The 15,115-nt window shown below is 38.0% G+C and overlaps 1 protein-coding gene across 1 annotated transcript; it reads left to right on the top strand.

The window, feature by feature from the left end:
* The first annotated feature begins 925 nt into the window (after positions 1–925).
* Positions 926–8,062, top strand: gorab (golgin, rab6-interacting). The gene is made up of 5 exons (XM_063892213.1): positions 926–1,121; positions 1,265–1,571; positions 2,291–2,392; positions 2,500–2,640; positions 5,925–8,062. The coding sequence occupies exons 1-5, from the start codon at positions 1,067–1,069 to the stop codon at positions 6,373–6,375; spliced, it is 1,056 nt and encodes a 351-aa protein (XP_063748283.1). The 5' UTR covers positions 926–1,066; the 3' UTR covers positions 6,376–8,062.
* The last annotated feature ends 7,053 nt before the right edge of the window (positions 8,063–15,115 follow it).

The following is a 15,115-nucleotide window of genomic DNA, read 5'->3' on the forward strand; positions in this document are numbered from 1 at the left end:
AAATGTCCGGGGTTGGAATGTAAAAAGTAACTTAATCATTCTACTCCACTACATCTCAGAGGGAAATATAGTACTTTTTACTCGACTTCATTCATCTGACAGCTTCAGTTACTTTTCATAATAATTTGTTTGCTGACAAAACTGCTGCTATTCCTTTGAATTATGTTTATAATTGTAATTGTTTTTGTGATAATATCCAGGCTTGTGCTGTTGGTTGGACAAAACAAACATTATGAAAGCATAACTTTGGGCCTGGGGTATTTGTGATGCCATTTATCAATACTTTCACAATTGTTCTTACAAACCAAATAACCAATCAATGAATTGAAAATAATGAGCTGATTAATGAAAATGATTGATAATTGATTGTTCAAAATGAGCACCATGTCAACCAATTACCAAAGTAGCATCTCTTAGATTAATGCATGAGTATCCTAATAAGAATCAAATTATATAACATATAATAGTATAACAGCAACAGGGTACATTTGTCTGCTTTTAATACAACATGTTCATGATTGCATACTTTTATTAAAGCAACTGCAGGACTTTTACGTGTACCGGTATGCTACTTTTAGGATATGAGTACTTCCTTCCTCCACCACTGACATAAAGCCTAAGGCACATAAATATCAAATTGATTTATTTATGGAAACTTTTAAAGGAAACGTATGGAGCTAGTATGTAGCACACAATAAATATGCCCTCCGTATTATAATCTACAATGTTAGTTTTACATCTAAAGGTGCACAACAAATATAAAATGATACATTATCTGTAATAAAGGTGTATATGATGATAGCAATATGCATTGTTTCATTTAAATCTCACATTACGTGAATGTTTTTATTTATTTGTATTCAGGCGATATCTGTAACCTCAACTTCACGGGTCTTCTTTTGGGTCCTTAACGTGGCATTAATAAACAAATATGGCGGTGAGGGTTTGAGCTTCACAGTTTATCCGTGTTTTGGAATTGTAGAATGACTGTTTTAGGTCAATAAGCTTGATATTTCTTACATGCATACTTGTATTACCTGCGGTACTTTAGGCGAGAAGCTGTAAAATGAGCGGCTGGGCTGGCTTTTCTGACGAGGAGTTACGGAAGATGCAGCAGAAAGGTGACATGTCTTCCTGCTAACTATAGCCTTAGAAGTTAGCTTCTGACTCTAGCTTCCCCACTTGTTGACATGTTTTAAAATACCACCTTACATTATGTCTGAATCAATTTTTGTGACAACATCTTTGCTTCATATTTTACCAGACGAGATGGCCGCTGCGGCTGCCCGGGGAAGGAAACCGGCTCCAGCCAACCGGAGTCGACAGCAGATACAGCGGGAGAAGGCTCTTCAGATGACCGCTCAGAAAAACGCGTCTCCTTGCCTTCCACCGGAGCAACAACTCGCCAAACCACTCCCGAAAGAAGAGCCTCGCCCTCGTCCCACAGCCCTGGCAGTACCAGCAGCTCCGGCTATTAAACAGGAAGTGCAGCCTAAACCAAGCGAGATAAAGCCGGCTCCAGAAGAGGAGACCCCGGCAGTCAAAGAGCTGGAGAAACAAGAGGTGGCACTGTTAGTATGGGTTTCTTATTGTACCCTGCTTCTGAGGTTTCACTACATTTTTTCTGACAAGTTATTTATCCGATGACAGTTTTTGTATCACTTTACTGTCCAGTGAAATCTATTTATCTACAGATGTGTTGATTATGAATTTCTGTGATAAACTGAAGGAGGAAGGTTTATTTTATGTGTTGATAACAGGGCTGTTTTATCTCACCTCAAATTGTTTTTTAATAGGATAATTGGTTCTTACAGGACAGTTGCAAAGTTACACACATATGATCGAATAGAATATGATACATTGTTGAAGATTAAACTACCCAGCAGCATATAAAAGAGTTAGAATTAGTGCAACACTACACACTTTAAAGCAGTAAAATGCAACGAGCAGCAGTAATTTTGATACTGACTGGATCATTTAACAGCACAATGACTTCTTCTTTTTTTAAACTATTTACTACATGTGTAAATCTATGTGATGGGTTTTCTACTGATGCTTTAAACATGTATGTACCTACGTTTTTTTAAATAATAACCACCAATGTAATCTTTCTACTGGATTTAAGGCAACTTGTAGTTACTTTTAATCAAGCCGCCTTTACTTATTTGTTTTTAATAATCTTTGCCATTAGAGATCCAAACCTCATTTCATGCTGTAAATAATTTTTTTTTGACATTTAAAAAAAAAAAGAAGCATTTTGGTGTGTTCATTTCTCTGTGTTTGATTACAGACGGGAAAAGACACGTCTGGAGCAACTGCAGCAAGAGCAAAAGCTAATCGAAGAGAGGAATAAGCGCAAGAAAGCTCTGCTGACAAAAACTATCGCTGAGAAGTAAGTCTGGCTATCTTGTAGCACTGTAGTGTCCAATCTGTTATCATGAAAGTAAGCCCAATATTAAGGCCCAAAGAAGAAATTCAAGACTTTGTTGTTGACCACAGGTCCAAACAGACTCAGGCAGAGGCGGTGAAGCTGAAGAGGATCCAAAAGGAGCTCCAGGCCCTCGATGACATGGTGTCCAATGATATCGGCATCCTAAGAAGCCGGATAGAACAGGCCAGCTGGGAGTTCTCCAGTGCCAGGTAGAGAGACACACAACCAACCCCACAAACTAAGCTAAGGCTGTGCACATGACAACAGCTTCAGGCTCAATCAATCAGGAATCCAAATCAGAAAAATCCCCAAAATATTCCCTGGCTGTAAGCTCCTATAGGTCGGTTAGGGAATGAGTCCTAAAACCTGGAAATGAGATAGCAATTGACAGTCAGATACCGGAAATAAGGTTTGTAGTTAATAGCGAAATAGATGTTCACATTGTGTTCTACAACATTTAATACATCAGTAAACACCCCGGGGACTCATGAATGTCAAAAGCTTCTATCATAACAGTGATTCCTAACAATTGATGAAATGAGAGAACTAAACCTCATCACAACGAACGCTAGTACGCCTTCAGCTTAGCAGTGGTGCCGCAAAGTTTGTTTATAGCCTTATGTTAGCATTTTTCTTATGCTGATTGCATTTACGTTTAAAAAAAACAAGACAGTTGTGGTAATATGTGGAGATTATCCTGCTGAACAAAACCTGTAATTATCTAAAATGTGTTTTTTTGCCACGGGTGTTATTTTCTTCAATATTATGACATCGAATGGCCCTTGCAATGCTAACTACAGGGACCATCTACAAAAATATGTCGTCACTGCCACACTTTACACAAGCCCTTATTTAAGTGTTAGAGAGATTTAGAAACAGGCATCTAGCACACTTTTTTAGTGTGTCAGTTTGAGTCAAGAAAGGGGGCAGCTCGATATGTACAAGCCCAAAGGCATACACACTGTGTGATAGTGGCGCTCTTGCAGAATTATTGCAGGTTAATCTGATGAGTCTCATAAAATCTTGGTTACTATCTTTTTTTTAGATGTCAAACATTGGGGGAAATGGCTGGAGTAATGTAGAACAGTATGGAGGAAGAAATGAGATGCATCATCAACTCACAATAATCCTCTGCTTTCATATTTAAAACATGTTTAAATCAACCTGCCCTGAATGCAACAATAGCTTGTGTATTCTGCATGATTCCAGGTTGTACTCGTATTGCTTGGTTTGAAACTCCAGCAACATTTTAAATATTTATGTTACTTACCTGTATGTCATTTTTTTTTTATCCTTGTATTAATCTGTAGTCTTTTGCGTTCTCTATCTGTTGCTGCATAAACTCCTGAATTTCCCCATGGGGATTAATAAAGGTACATCTTTTTAAGCAAGGGTTAGGGTAACACTTGGTGGACATGTCTCATAGTGACACCTAGGACCAGTGTTTTGGATACATAATCAAAGCTTTCACTATGTTCTGTCACTATTCTGAACTCTCCTCAAGGACAGACCAGAATCACACACTGTAACCTTAAGTAGCTTCTGTAAAGAGAGCTAACACCCTGCCACTGTTGACTAAATTGGCTAACTTTTATTGAGGAAGCAATAGCTCTGCTTATTAAGTTTACTTCAACATATTACAAAACATTTGAGGTTTGCTGAAACACTTCAACATGCGGACAGATGAGATGTCATAAATAGTTTAACTGCCACTAAGTTCTCAGGATTTTATTTAAAAAAAAACACACATTTTAGAGTGATTTGAATAAAAACAAAAAAGAGCATTTAATAAACTGGACATCCTCTGTAAATGCTGCCCCCTGCAGATGGATTCCAGTATTCCTGTATTCTTCCAACACGTGTTCTCAAACACTTTGAAACAGCCGACTTTGATCAGATGACCTCGAGAGCCAACACACAGAAACTAATGAAACAGGATTAGAACAAAAACCCTGAATAAATAGGTAAATGTAACCAACATAATGAGTTATTTATTTTACTTTTCTTGATGAGTGCAGCCTTAAAACTTTCACGGCAGTCACAGAATGTGTTAAGTGTGATTAAAATATATATACTTTTTTTATTCCAGCAATTACCCAGGGCAGTTTTGTTTGACCTTGTAGCTGTGGTTTCCTCGTTCAGCCTCTTATGTAGCCAGATTAGCTCCAAGTCATGAAACGCTCTTCATTACGGATGTTTGTATAACGGGAAGAGGACCTGACCTTCACACAGTCATCTCACTGGATTGTGTTATGATTATGTTCATACAATCAATTGTTGAGATTTCGCTGAGGTACAACATAACCCCCCCCAGCCCTCCCTCCCAGGTGAAATGTTTGACATCATCTGTTTGGTTCCCGCAGCGATTCCAAACTGCATGTGACGTCCTGTTCCTCACAATTAAATTATTACGGGGGTTTGTGCCAATTCAATACCTTAGTTCTATACAACCAAAACCAAAACTATAAAGAAAATGTTCTCAAATGTTGGAATTGGAAATGAAATCTGATTCTGATCAAAGGTTGTTTAACACGTTCTCAATTATTTTTTTCAATCTGTTCTACAAAGAGTATTGTTTTAAGCCCTCAAAACCAATAGTAAGATCTTCTGATTAGCTGTTTCTGTCAAACATGTAAATATATATTTAATGTAATAGGGATTGAAATAGAAATAAATCTATCAGACAGTCCTAAGATTTTAGAAGCTAGAACCAAAGTAAACTTGACATTTTTGTTTGATAATCAATTACATAAAAGGTTTTCCATAATACTGTACATCGAATCGGTTCTGTAGAGGCCACTGAGGATCCGTAATTGGACGTAAATGACGCACACTTAACTTGCTCGGTATATAAAAGTCTAATACAAGATTCCGGTTAAATACAGTCCAATTATTTTCCTGTTACTGTTGTCCATTTATCTTGCTTTGTTTTCCTATTCACCATACACAAAATTGAGTTTAACATAAGGCAGCTAAACTGTACCTCAGCATATGCATGTTTGTCCCGTGTTTGCATGTGTGCTCTGGTGTGTGTGTGTGTGGATGTGTTTGGTCAAAAAAGTTTGCCCTTTCGGCGAAACCTGAATCCACAACATTGATTCCTACCCTTTTGTATACCCACAGTGTTAATTGGCTCTTACAGGTTAAATAATCATATAAGCAGGGCACCACGTTTTCAAAGTTTTTGTTTTACCTAATACTAACACTCCATGTCCTAAATATGTTTTCTGAACATTTTCTCTCCAAAAATAGGAAATCTCGCTTTGTTTCTCTCCTTCTTTTACACTCATGTGGTTAAGTTGTTACATACAGAAAGCTTTAAGAGGAATATTTTACATGAGTGAAAAACGAATCCTCTGGGATTCACAAAAGTCTTGAATCTTAAATCTGAATTCATTTTATTTAAAAGTATAATGTGATGGACAATGCATCGTTTGAATAGAAAGTTGTGCAGCCCTGTTATGTTTAACCTTTCCTCTCCATTTTCCATCAGAAAGCGCTACGAGAAGGCGGAGGTGGAGTACGTGCAGGCCAAGCTGGACCTGCACAAGAAGACGGAGGTGAAGGAGCAGCTGACGGAGCACCTCTGCGCCATCATCCAGCAGAACGAGCTGCGCAAAGCCCACAAGCTGGAGGAGCTGATGCAGCAGCTGCACCTTCAGGCCACCGAGGAAGAGATGGAGAAGCAGAGAAAAGAGGAGGAGGAGAGAGGAAGCTGTGCGGAGACGCAGAGAACAGAGAAACAAGAAAACTGCTCGCTGGAGAATCAGGAGGGAACAGTGCAATCAAGCCAAGACTGTAAGCCCCCAGAGGAGGAGGCTGTGAAGGAGGAGAAGGGAGGTGACGTCCAGCAGGAGCACCACCTGATGACTGAACCACCAAAGCCCGAACAAGACTGGAAAAAAATGGAAAACGGTTTTCAGAGTGAAATTGTGGCCTCCTGATGCCAAAAAAGACAGAAAACAGGGGTATTATTGCACAAACTGCACTGAAGGCATTCATTTAAAACACTAATGCTACCACTTTTTCCAATGTATGCTAGATGTGGAACTCAATGATGTATCACCCAAGGCTGGGTATCAAACCAACATCTCTTCCAAAAATGATGCTTTTATGCTACTAATATGTCTGCGTAATACGTTTTGGTGAAGATGTAATGTCCGCATAGGGAGGCGCTCGGAGTGTTTTTCAGGGTTTCTGTCCTCTCTTAATTATTATATATATAAATGGGTTGAGTTTTGGTTATTGCATTTTGAAAAATTAAGCACGTCCTTTTTCCGTTATTAACTAAGAGGACATTTTTATAGCAGATCCATGTTTTGTCATATTTATCCCATATGGGCTCAAACGGTGAATTAGCAATAACAGTTGAAAAGTTGTTGCAGATTTGTTTATTACAATCATTTCTTTATTCTGTTGATAGGTACTGTAATGTGGGCTGTATTGCACATCTATCAAAAGTCATTTGCTTTTGCAGATTATCAGTAAATATATTATGTTTACTACATCATAAGGTCCAAATTTGGCACGAAACGTGCTCAGATTAATAATCATGTGTACTGATCAGATAGTGATATATATAGCTGCAGCAACTTGGCAACTAATGGATTATTTTATTGACGGAAAAATATTTTACAATTATTTTAATAATTGTAAAAATGGCAATTTGGCCCTTTACTGAGATTTATTGCTTTTCTTTTCTTTATATCAAGTTTACGTGAATAGTTTTGGGTTTTGGATTGACTGAACAAGAAATGTAAGACCTTTTGAGGAACTGGGATAGACATTTATCATTTTGTGGCATTTTATTGACCCAACAAATAATCTAGATGATAATCGGCAGATTAAACAAAAGGAAAATAATGATAAGAATTTTTTTGACTACTTTTATTCAGGCATATCATGGCTTTATTTAGGCAATGCATAACACTTGAGAACTTGGGAGTTCTTTTGTGGGATAAAAAAAAAAGTAAATTATAGAACATTTTTGAAGACCCCAGCCCAGTGTGTGTACCTGCAGGGCCAGACGGAATCATACTCAGCCGCTGAGTAATTTGGAGTGTCTTGTAACCATTATCCTCAGTCGGTTTGCTTTTTATGTCTATGCGTCCCAAAAAAAAAATCTCTCCTTCAAACATGTGGTTTTACATCTCTGTGAGCACAGGTTGTATTCCAAAGTTCTTGGTCGTTGTGGGCGACAGTGAAAGATGGGTCCCGTTTACTTCCTGGAGAGTCTCAGTTTCATGCAGATGGAAAGGAGGTATGAATCCATTTTTATTCCAAACATAAACCCTTCTGTCTCATGTGTTGTAGATGAACATGTTAGGCTGGCGCGGGTTCGTGTTTCACAAAGCTAATTCTGGTCTTGTCAGTGCAGTGGAGGAGCAGCGGGCCTCCTGAAGGGTAAGATGATATCTGCTAATGTATGTACAGATGCTTTCAGCTGCATGGGATTCTGCAGTTTACTTTCTCCGGCTGCACATTGTCGAAAATAATATATATGATAATAATCTGATGTTAAACTTCAAATATGTGGGCCTCAGAGCCTGATTGTAAGCATTTAAAGTTATTTAAATGGGGTAAATATTTTAAAAGGTGATCTTTTACAAAAATAAATTCTTTAAAAATGTATGTTCTTGAATGTTGTCCTCATTTTAAGTAATGACTTATCAGGACTAAAGCTCCTGGAGGGAATTTAACACAGGGAGCACTTTAGGACTCTCATGGCTTTTGCAAGTGGTATTTTAAAGTGCAGTAAGTGTTTCTGTAAAGCGCTTTGAGATTTTACAGCGCTCTGGTCACATCTGGCCGTCTGAAGGGAGAGGCAGTAAAAGCAGCTTTTTTAATTAGTCGGGAGGTAGAAGCTCGGAGAGGGAGAGTGACCACCGTCCTGTCTGTCCCACCCCCAAGGTCAACGTTTGAAGTCCCCCGCAGCAGATTTAGGATCAGATTCAACCAAATTATAATCACATAAATAGGACTGAATTATGTCATGCCAAAACGCACTGGTGGAATTTAACTAAATACATTTACTTTTTCAATTTTGAGTTACTTCCCTCAAGTGTTTTCTATTATACTATTTTTCACATATTCTCCACTAGATTCACTTCAGATTTAGACTCTTCTAAATAATGATGATGCTTTTATGTTCTGTTGCTTGCTGCAATAAATACAGAGCATGATTTTAAAGTCCTCAATTTAAGTTTTTCCTTAAAAGGTGAGACTCTGCCTTATGGTAGACGAGTTTAAAGCTTCATTTTTCATAATTGTTCCGCAGAAACTAACATTATTAGGTCAGCTATGCAATCCTCTTATCAATTACATTTGGATACAAAAAAAAGAAAAAAAACATTTTGAAAATGAAGTCGTACACTTATCTTAACTGGACTATATCAAATATATATATTAAAAAAAAGTGCTGTTCTATTTAGTAACATTTTGATATATGTATTTAACTAGTGGTATAGATGTAGATAAGCATCACAAACGAAGCTTCTTTACATTTTCACATTATCCTATACCCACTGCTTCATTTTAAAATGGGAATAATAATAATTGTCAGAACTCCTTTGAGGGGGTCCCTGTGAGAAGAAAGTGTGCTCTGGATTATGCGGAGAGAAAAATGAGAAGATACAGGCTGTGGAGATTAGGGCATCCAGCCGGGCTCCAAACTAGAGAAATGGTTTAGAGAAATACATTTCCATTGAGGAGAAGTGTGTTTCTGTGCGTGTGTGTGTTGGGCCGAACTTCAGAGAGCGGAGGGTTTATAAAGTAAAGTGTGATTTATGTGGCGCTGGCGTCCCCCGACAGGTCGAGAGAGACCCTGAAACCCGAGAAGTTCGAGAGCCATAGAAAAAAAAAAACCCAAATCAAGTTTTCCTAAAAACCTCAGCCATCTGGAGGCTTCACCTTTATATCAACTGAACTCTGAACCCTCTGTCGGTACAACCATGAAGACACAGAAAAACACAACATTTCTGTAGGTATGTCTTTCAGTTACCACAAATTCTGAGGAGGCCTAATAACGGAAAGTAGTCCCATGCCCCTGTTTTATTTGTTATGGCAATCAATACAATCTCATACATTTAGCTGCTCTATTATTCAATTTTCGAATTTGTACGTTTGATTTAAACTTTCACCGAATCAAAGATATGTTTCCTAGTATCTCATTGATGAACTCAAAAGGCATTAATTTGCGCAACGATATGGAAATTAGAATCTGTAAAATGAAAAATAAAAGACGTTTAACCCAATTTGGCTTCGTGACATGGCTGCTGAAATATTTAATTGGAACCAATTTGATACATTTGCGAATGAATGTGGAGTATGAGAAGAAAACAAACTAAAGGATATCAAAATATGAGCGGTTTGGAAAATATGTATTCATAACTTTACATTTCAATTGAACCAAACCTTAACCCAACGAATAAACGAACCAAACCCTAAAGAAATTATCCCACTAATGAACTTATTCGGTTTTTTGGTTAAATTTTTGCGATGTGAAACGGTCTTTTTTCGCGGGTTTTGGGGGTTTGTAATAATGAGAGAGTTCGGCTGAATTAATTTCACACGGCCTTGCTGTGTAAACCCTCCGTGTTGTTTTAATCAGGAGCAGATTGGCTGTTTAATGTCGGGATGCCACAGACCGTTTACAGTTACAGCATTGCAGCGCGAGCCGCCTGCAACAATGGAAACAACAGCAGGACAAAACGTGTCGTAAAATATAAGGAGGGGACACAGATAGCTCGTATAAGCAGGGCTACGTTTACTTACTATTAAATGCAATTACTGGCGGGGTAGTATTTATATTTTTCTGCTAGGCTACACCACATATATCTGACAGCTGGAGCTCATTTGCAGATCATATCATAAAACATGCAGTCCCCCCCCCCCCCCAAAAAAAAGAAAAAACTTTTCCTGGCTTATTTCAGCTCGATCCAAAAGATGCATTGATCTCTGGCATCATGTGGAGAGTCTTTTTTTCTGTCAGGCCAGAGCAGCAGGTAATCCTTCAACCTAATTGGATGCGCGAGAACGGATAGAAGATAATGGGTGTTTTTAAGCGCAGGTAAAAACATTTTTTCCTTAATGTTGCAGATTTATTTATACAAAGCATACAATCATTTTGCAATCAATGACAATAATGTTCTGAGTCACTAAGAGGCCTATAGTAATTTTAAAAGGCCTAGTCTTTTCTTCTCTCTTGTTTTTAAATCAAGGATTTTTATCTTTATTTGACAGTTTTCGTTAAAATAAGCCTGTCACAATCGGAATCAGCTTCATAAATGTTTTAAGAACTGCATTTCTACTATATATCTAAGATTGATAGGATAAGATAAGTAAGGTAAGAGTTTACTGAGGAGGGATATTTAGTATTACAGCAGCAAAGCAAACATGGGACAAGATTGATATAAATTAGAAATGTAAAAAGCTAGTTAGTTAATTATAATTTTTAACCACTTTATATAAGCCTATTTGTAGTTTTAACTAAAACCATTTAAGCATCTTCAACAACTTATCATATATTTTGTGCAAAATCTGTAAAGTTATATATAATGAAGGAGAATAAAAAGTGCAAAAATGTTCCCTCTAAAATGTGATACAATTCAGAGGTTCATTATTAAAAGTTGTTATTGTCATATGCACAATAGCTTTATAGTTGTTAGCAATAAACCAATCTTAAGTCCCAGATCCCCACAACAGTGCAACATACAGAGACATACAAAAAAATAAGGAAGAAAAAAAATGCAAGTGATACAATTCTACAAGGGACATGCAGGGAATAGAAAACTGTGTACGTTAGACAAAATAGGATAAAACTGATACAATTCAAGTATTACGCATAACATAGTAAATATCAATTACCAAGTGTCTACTGATTAGGCCTTATTGTACTTGCAGTTGTAGTAAAAACAATACACCTAAGTACTTCCTGCGTGTTTAATATAACCGGCCGGTTAACATTTGTTGTGCTGCATTGTGATGCGACCCAGCCCCAGCGCCTCTGGATCTGTAATCAGCTCAGAGTGTGTGAGGATCTGGGTGCTGTGAGGAGTCCCGGTGCAGCCTCTGCAATCAGGCAGCCAGGGGAGCGTGTCTGCAACATGTGCTCCCCGCACAGGATGTGGAGAGTCAACAAGGAGGCCATTTACTCCCAATTAGGGAAATAAAACAGGACAGGGGCTAAAGCGCTGCTCCAATCAGCACCAGGGGTCAGTGGACAGCGGCGGCGGCAGGGTGGCGACATCCTCACCTTCATCACCTTCATCATCCTCCTCAGCCTGGGGCCAGACCTGCACTGAGGGACTGAGCTGATGCAGGTCTAGCAGAGAAAGGAAGCACATTAACACCAGAAGGTATATGTTATTTTAATGCATACAGTTTGATTGACAGATCTGGTGGGAGAAGGTTTTAAATCCTAATTATTACCACTCTAATAACCCTAAACCACACACAAGTAAAAATTATCTATTGCATTTAAAACACAACATAAAGAGAGGTATTAGCATAATGTTGTATAAGAGAATCAACACTGCAGTTTTAAAACATGTAAGCTGCATTTTAATCATTGCATACTTCTTTTAACTACTTTATATGTTGCTTTACTCTATTTCTGGTCCTTCAAAAGTCACACAAACAACTTCAACAACATCAATGTTTGCATTCCTGTTAGACATCTCTAGTCATTCACTTTTTTGTAAGAGTTACTTGTTTAATAGTGAGGTTAAATGTTACGGTTGTTTGCTAGGGTATTTTGAGGGATTAGCAACAATTATTCTATTTGTCAGTATAAGACATTTTTGATTAGTCCCACAACAGGGACATTACCAGTGTTTCAGCCAAAAGCCAGTACAGACAAGATGCAGACATTTTTATTAGAGCACAGCGGTAACATTAAATGAAGAGGCAAAGTCATCTAAAAGACAAAGAAAATCAAATACAAAGACAAGCAACCAAAAATAATAGCATTATATAAAGTAAGTCAACATATAAAAAAACAATATTAGCTCAGGTAGCAGCAAGTGACTAGATTAACGGTGTAAAATCATCCGTCATCTCAACCGTGGTATCGAATACTGAATAGCATTAAAAGCATTAATAAAGTAGCAGTATTAATATAAATACTATACATATATTGCACAACGTGTTTTTTCAAAACAGAGTTGTAATAGTCGGTTTTGTGTGATGATCCACCGAGGCGGTTGTATAGTCTGACTGTTGCAGGAAGGAAGGTCAAAATTAATTCCAAAGATGAATTGCTTTAAACATTTGTTTTAAAAACTGTCAGATATTCTGTTTCATTTTTTCTGCTTTTTTTTTGAATGATCTTTTGGTTGTTACATGTTTTTTTTTTACATCATACCATTTATGACCACCACCAACCCTCTAGATAATGAACACCTAATTTTATAATACATTTTTGCACATTATACATATTTGTTTATAGCTACCACCTTAACTTTTCATTTTGTGCTTGTTGGGATATTATAACATGAGTAACGCATGAGAAATACCCCCCACATCCTTGTAAATTCTCATACAAGTAGGCTTGTAATTGCTAAAAAAAAACAAAAAAACAACAGTATAGTTTTCAATCATCAGGATTTTAGTCACTGTAATGCAATAGCCTAATCCTATACACTGCATAAAGACAGAATCACTGTGTGTTCACCTGCCTGCTGAATTCACCTCATTAAGATTTACGCCGGCCCCCGAAGGTCAGCAGGTTTTTGTGGCTTCACCGTGCAGTTACCACCCACAGTGTCCACGAGCCGGACCAGACTAACCCCTGGTATAGACCCTCATTATCCCCGTTCAGGCTCTCCGACCTGACATGAGTTAAAGTGTGCAGTTATATTGACTCTGTGTGATCATTTTAAACTCAGGAAACCAATTTAATGAAGCTCTGCATTCATTTATGATCATCCACTTTTTTGGCCATGTTGATACTGTATCAGAAGATTTATGTGACACCCTCTATCGTAGTGAAATGTGAGCCCAGGACCCGCCTGTCAGACTCATACTGTGTGTCTGAGTGAGACTGTGTCACTGATGAGACACTTGGAGACTTGGATGAAGTCTTGCTTCAGATTTAGGGATTAAATACACTAACATACTTTGTGTTGTGTTTGTGCAGAAGGAAAATAGGTTGTCAAAGTGTGGCTGCAGACAGAAATTCCCATGACACAAAGTGACACTCACATGATTAAATTTGGCTAAACACACAGGTGCTAATATTCAGTTGGTGTCATCTAAAATGTGCCCATCTAATTTTTAAAAACATTTATTTTATATGGGTTAAATCAATAAAATTATAAATGAATTCTTGATCTTGTCTGTCTGTCTGTCTGTCTGTGGAAAGACTGAAATGATGCTGTTTGCTGACGGCAGGTGAAAATATATTGAACCCTGTATTTTAAGAAAACCACAGGAAAGAAAAGAAAGAAGGAAATTAGCAGTGTTGAAGAAGTTCTGCGAGACTCCAACAATACAAAGAATAGTTAGTTACAAGAAATAATAGAATCTAAAATCTTAAGTTATAGATATTGTTAAAACGTTGTGTTTTTGGCTGTATTCGAACCAGGGAAGTTGTGTTTATATAGCATAAATCCCACCCCTCCCAAAAAAGAAAAAATATTTCCTTATTCATACTCAGGGTTACTGAATTCCTCCGAGACAACTGTGTGATGTTCGGCTGCATAAACAAAATATGGAGTCCAAGTCTTCAGAAGTCGTTTACGATGACTTAAATGATCATAGAATCCTGACAGCTCACCATTCTATGTTTAATGTTACTTTAAACTCTGAAATTCGATATCATGTCGATATCATCCATATTAGATTCTTGATAATTGGTTCTGCCGTTGATTTTTTGTTTCACATGTGCTTTATTGATAAACAGCCTTGACCGGATAATTTGACAAACCATTTAAAAAATGTTTTAATTAAATGAAGCTCAACTTCAAACAGCTATTTGTTATGAAATCTACAATGATTTTTGACTTTACCCCACTTCGATTTGTCCAAATACAATCAACACAGAAGGACAAGGAGTTTAAAGAGCAGTTCTCCGTGCACCGATGTATTCATCCCGATGGAGATTTTTAGCACCAAAGCCCATTTCAGCCTTTTCCTCAAAGACTCGTCCTGCTAACGTCAGCTCTGCAGGATGGCATTTTCCTTTCAGAGATTTTTGGACGTTTCCATTCGCCAAAGACAAACGTGTAGCAGCCGGAGCAAACAGGCCACTTTCACATTGACTCTGAACAAAGAATAGGGGCCCTGGAGGAAAGACTGTGAGTCTGAGACTTGGGGAGGCCTTTTTTTCTTTTTTTCCTCTGCCCTAGCTGGCACCGGAATGGACTTGTAGGCAGGAAAAGAGAATCTGGGGGGAAAACTAATGATGAAAAAGTCTACTCTATCCCTGTGCCTTCATTAAATACATGGAAAGAACGAGAGAGGCACATCTGGATTCAATCTGCGTCCCTTTGATGGCATCAAGTGTTCTTTTCCCAGATCAGGAGGCTGGAAGCTACGGGATGTCTATGGCAGCTTGGAGCCCAGAGTTGACTTCTGCCATCTGAACACATGAACCCCCCACCCTAACCCCCCCACGTCACCTTTACTATCCAGCTCCCTCCATTCCTTCATCCCTTCACCCCCACCACCTCTCAAACCTACAGT

Source organism: Eleginops maclovinus, chromosome 9 (assembly GCF_036324505.1).
Source record: "Eleginops maclovinus isolate JMC-PN-2008 ecotype Puerto Natales chromosome 9, JC_Emac_rtc_rv5, whole genome shotgun sequence".
NCBI classification, from domain to species: domain Eukaryota; kingdom Metazoa; phylum Chordata; class Actinopteri; order Perciformes; family Eleginopidae; genus Eleginops; species Eleginops maclovinus.

Bases quoted from the DNA above. Each gene is read 5' to 3' on its own strand.
- gorab (XM_063892213.1), top strand. From the start codon at position 1,067: ATGAGCGGCTGGGCTGGCTTTTCTGACGAGGAGTTACGGAAGATGCAG. The intron at 1,122-1,264 runs GTGACATGTCTT...ATATTTTACCAG, and splicing joins ACGGAAGATGCAGCAGAAAG to ACGAGATGGCCGCTGCGGCT. The intron at 2,641-5,924 runs GTAGAGAGACAC...ATTTTCCATCAG, and splicing joins TGGGAGTTCTCCAGTGCCAG to AAAGCGCTACGAGAAGGCGG.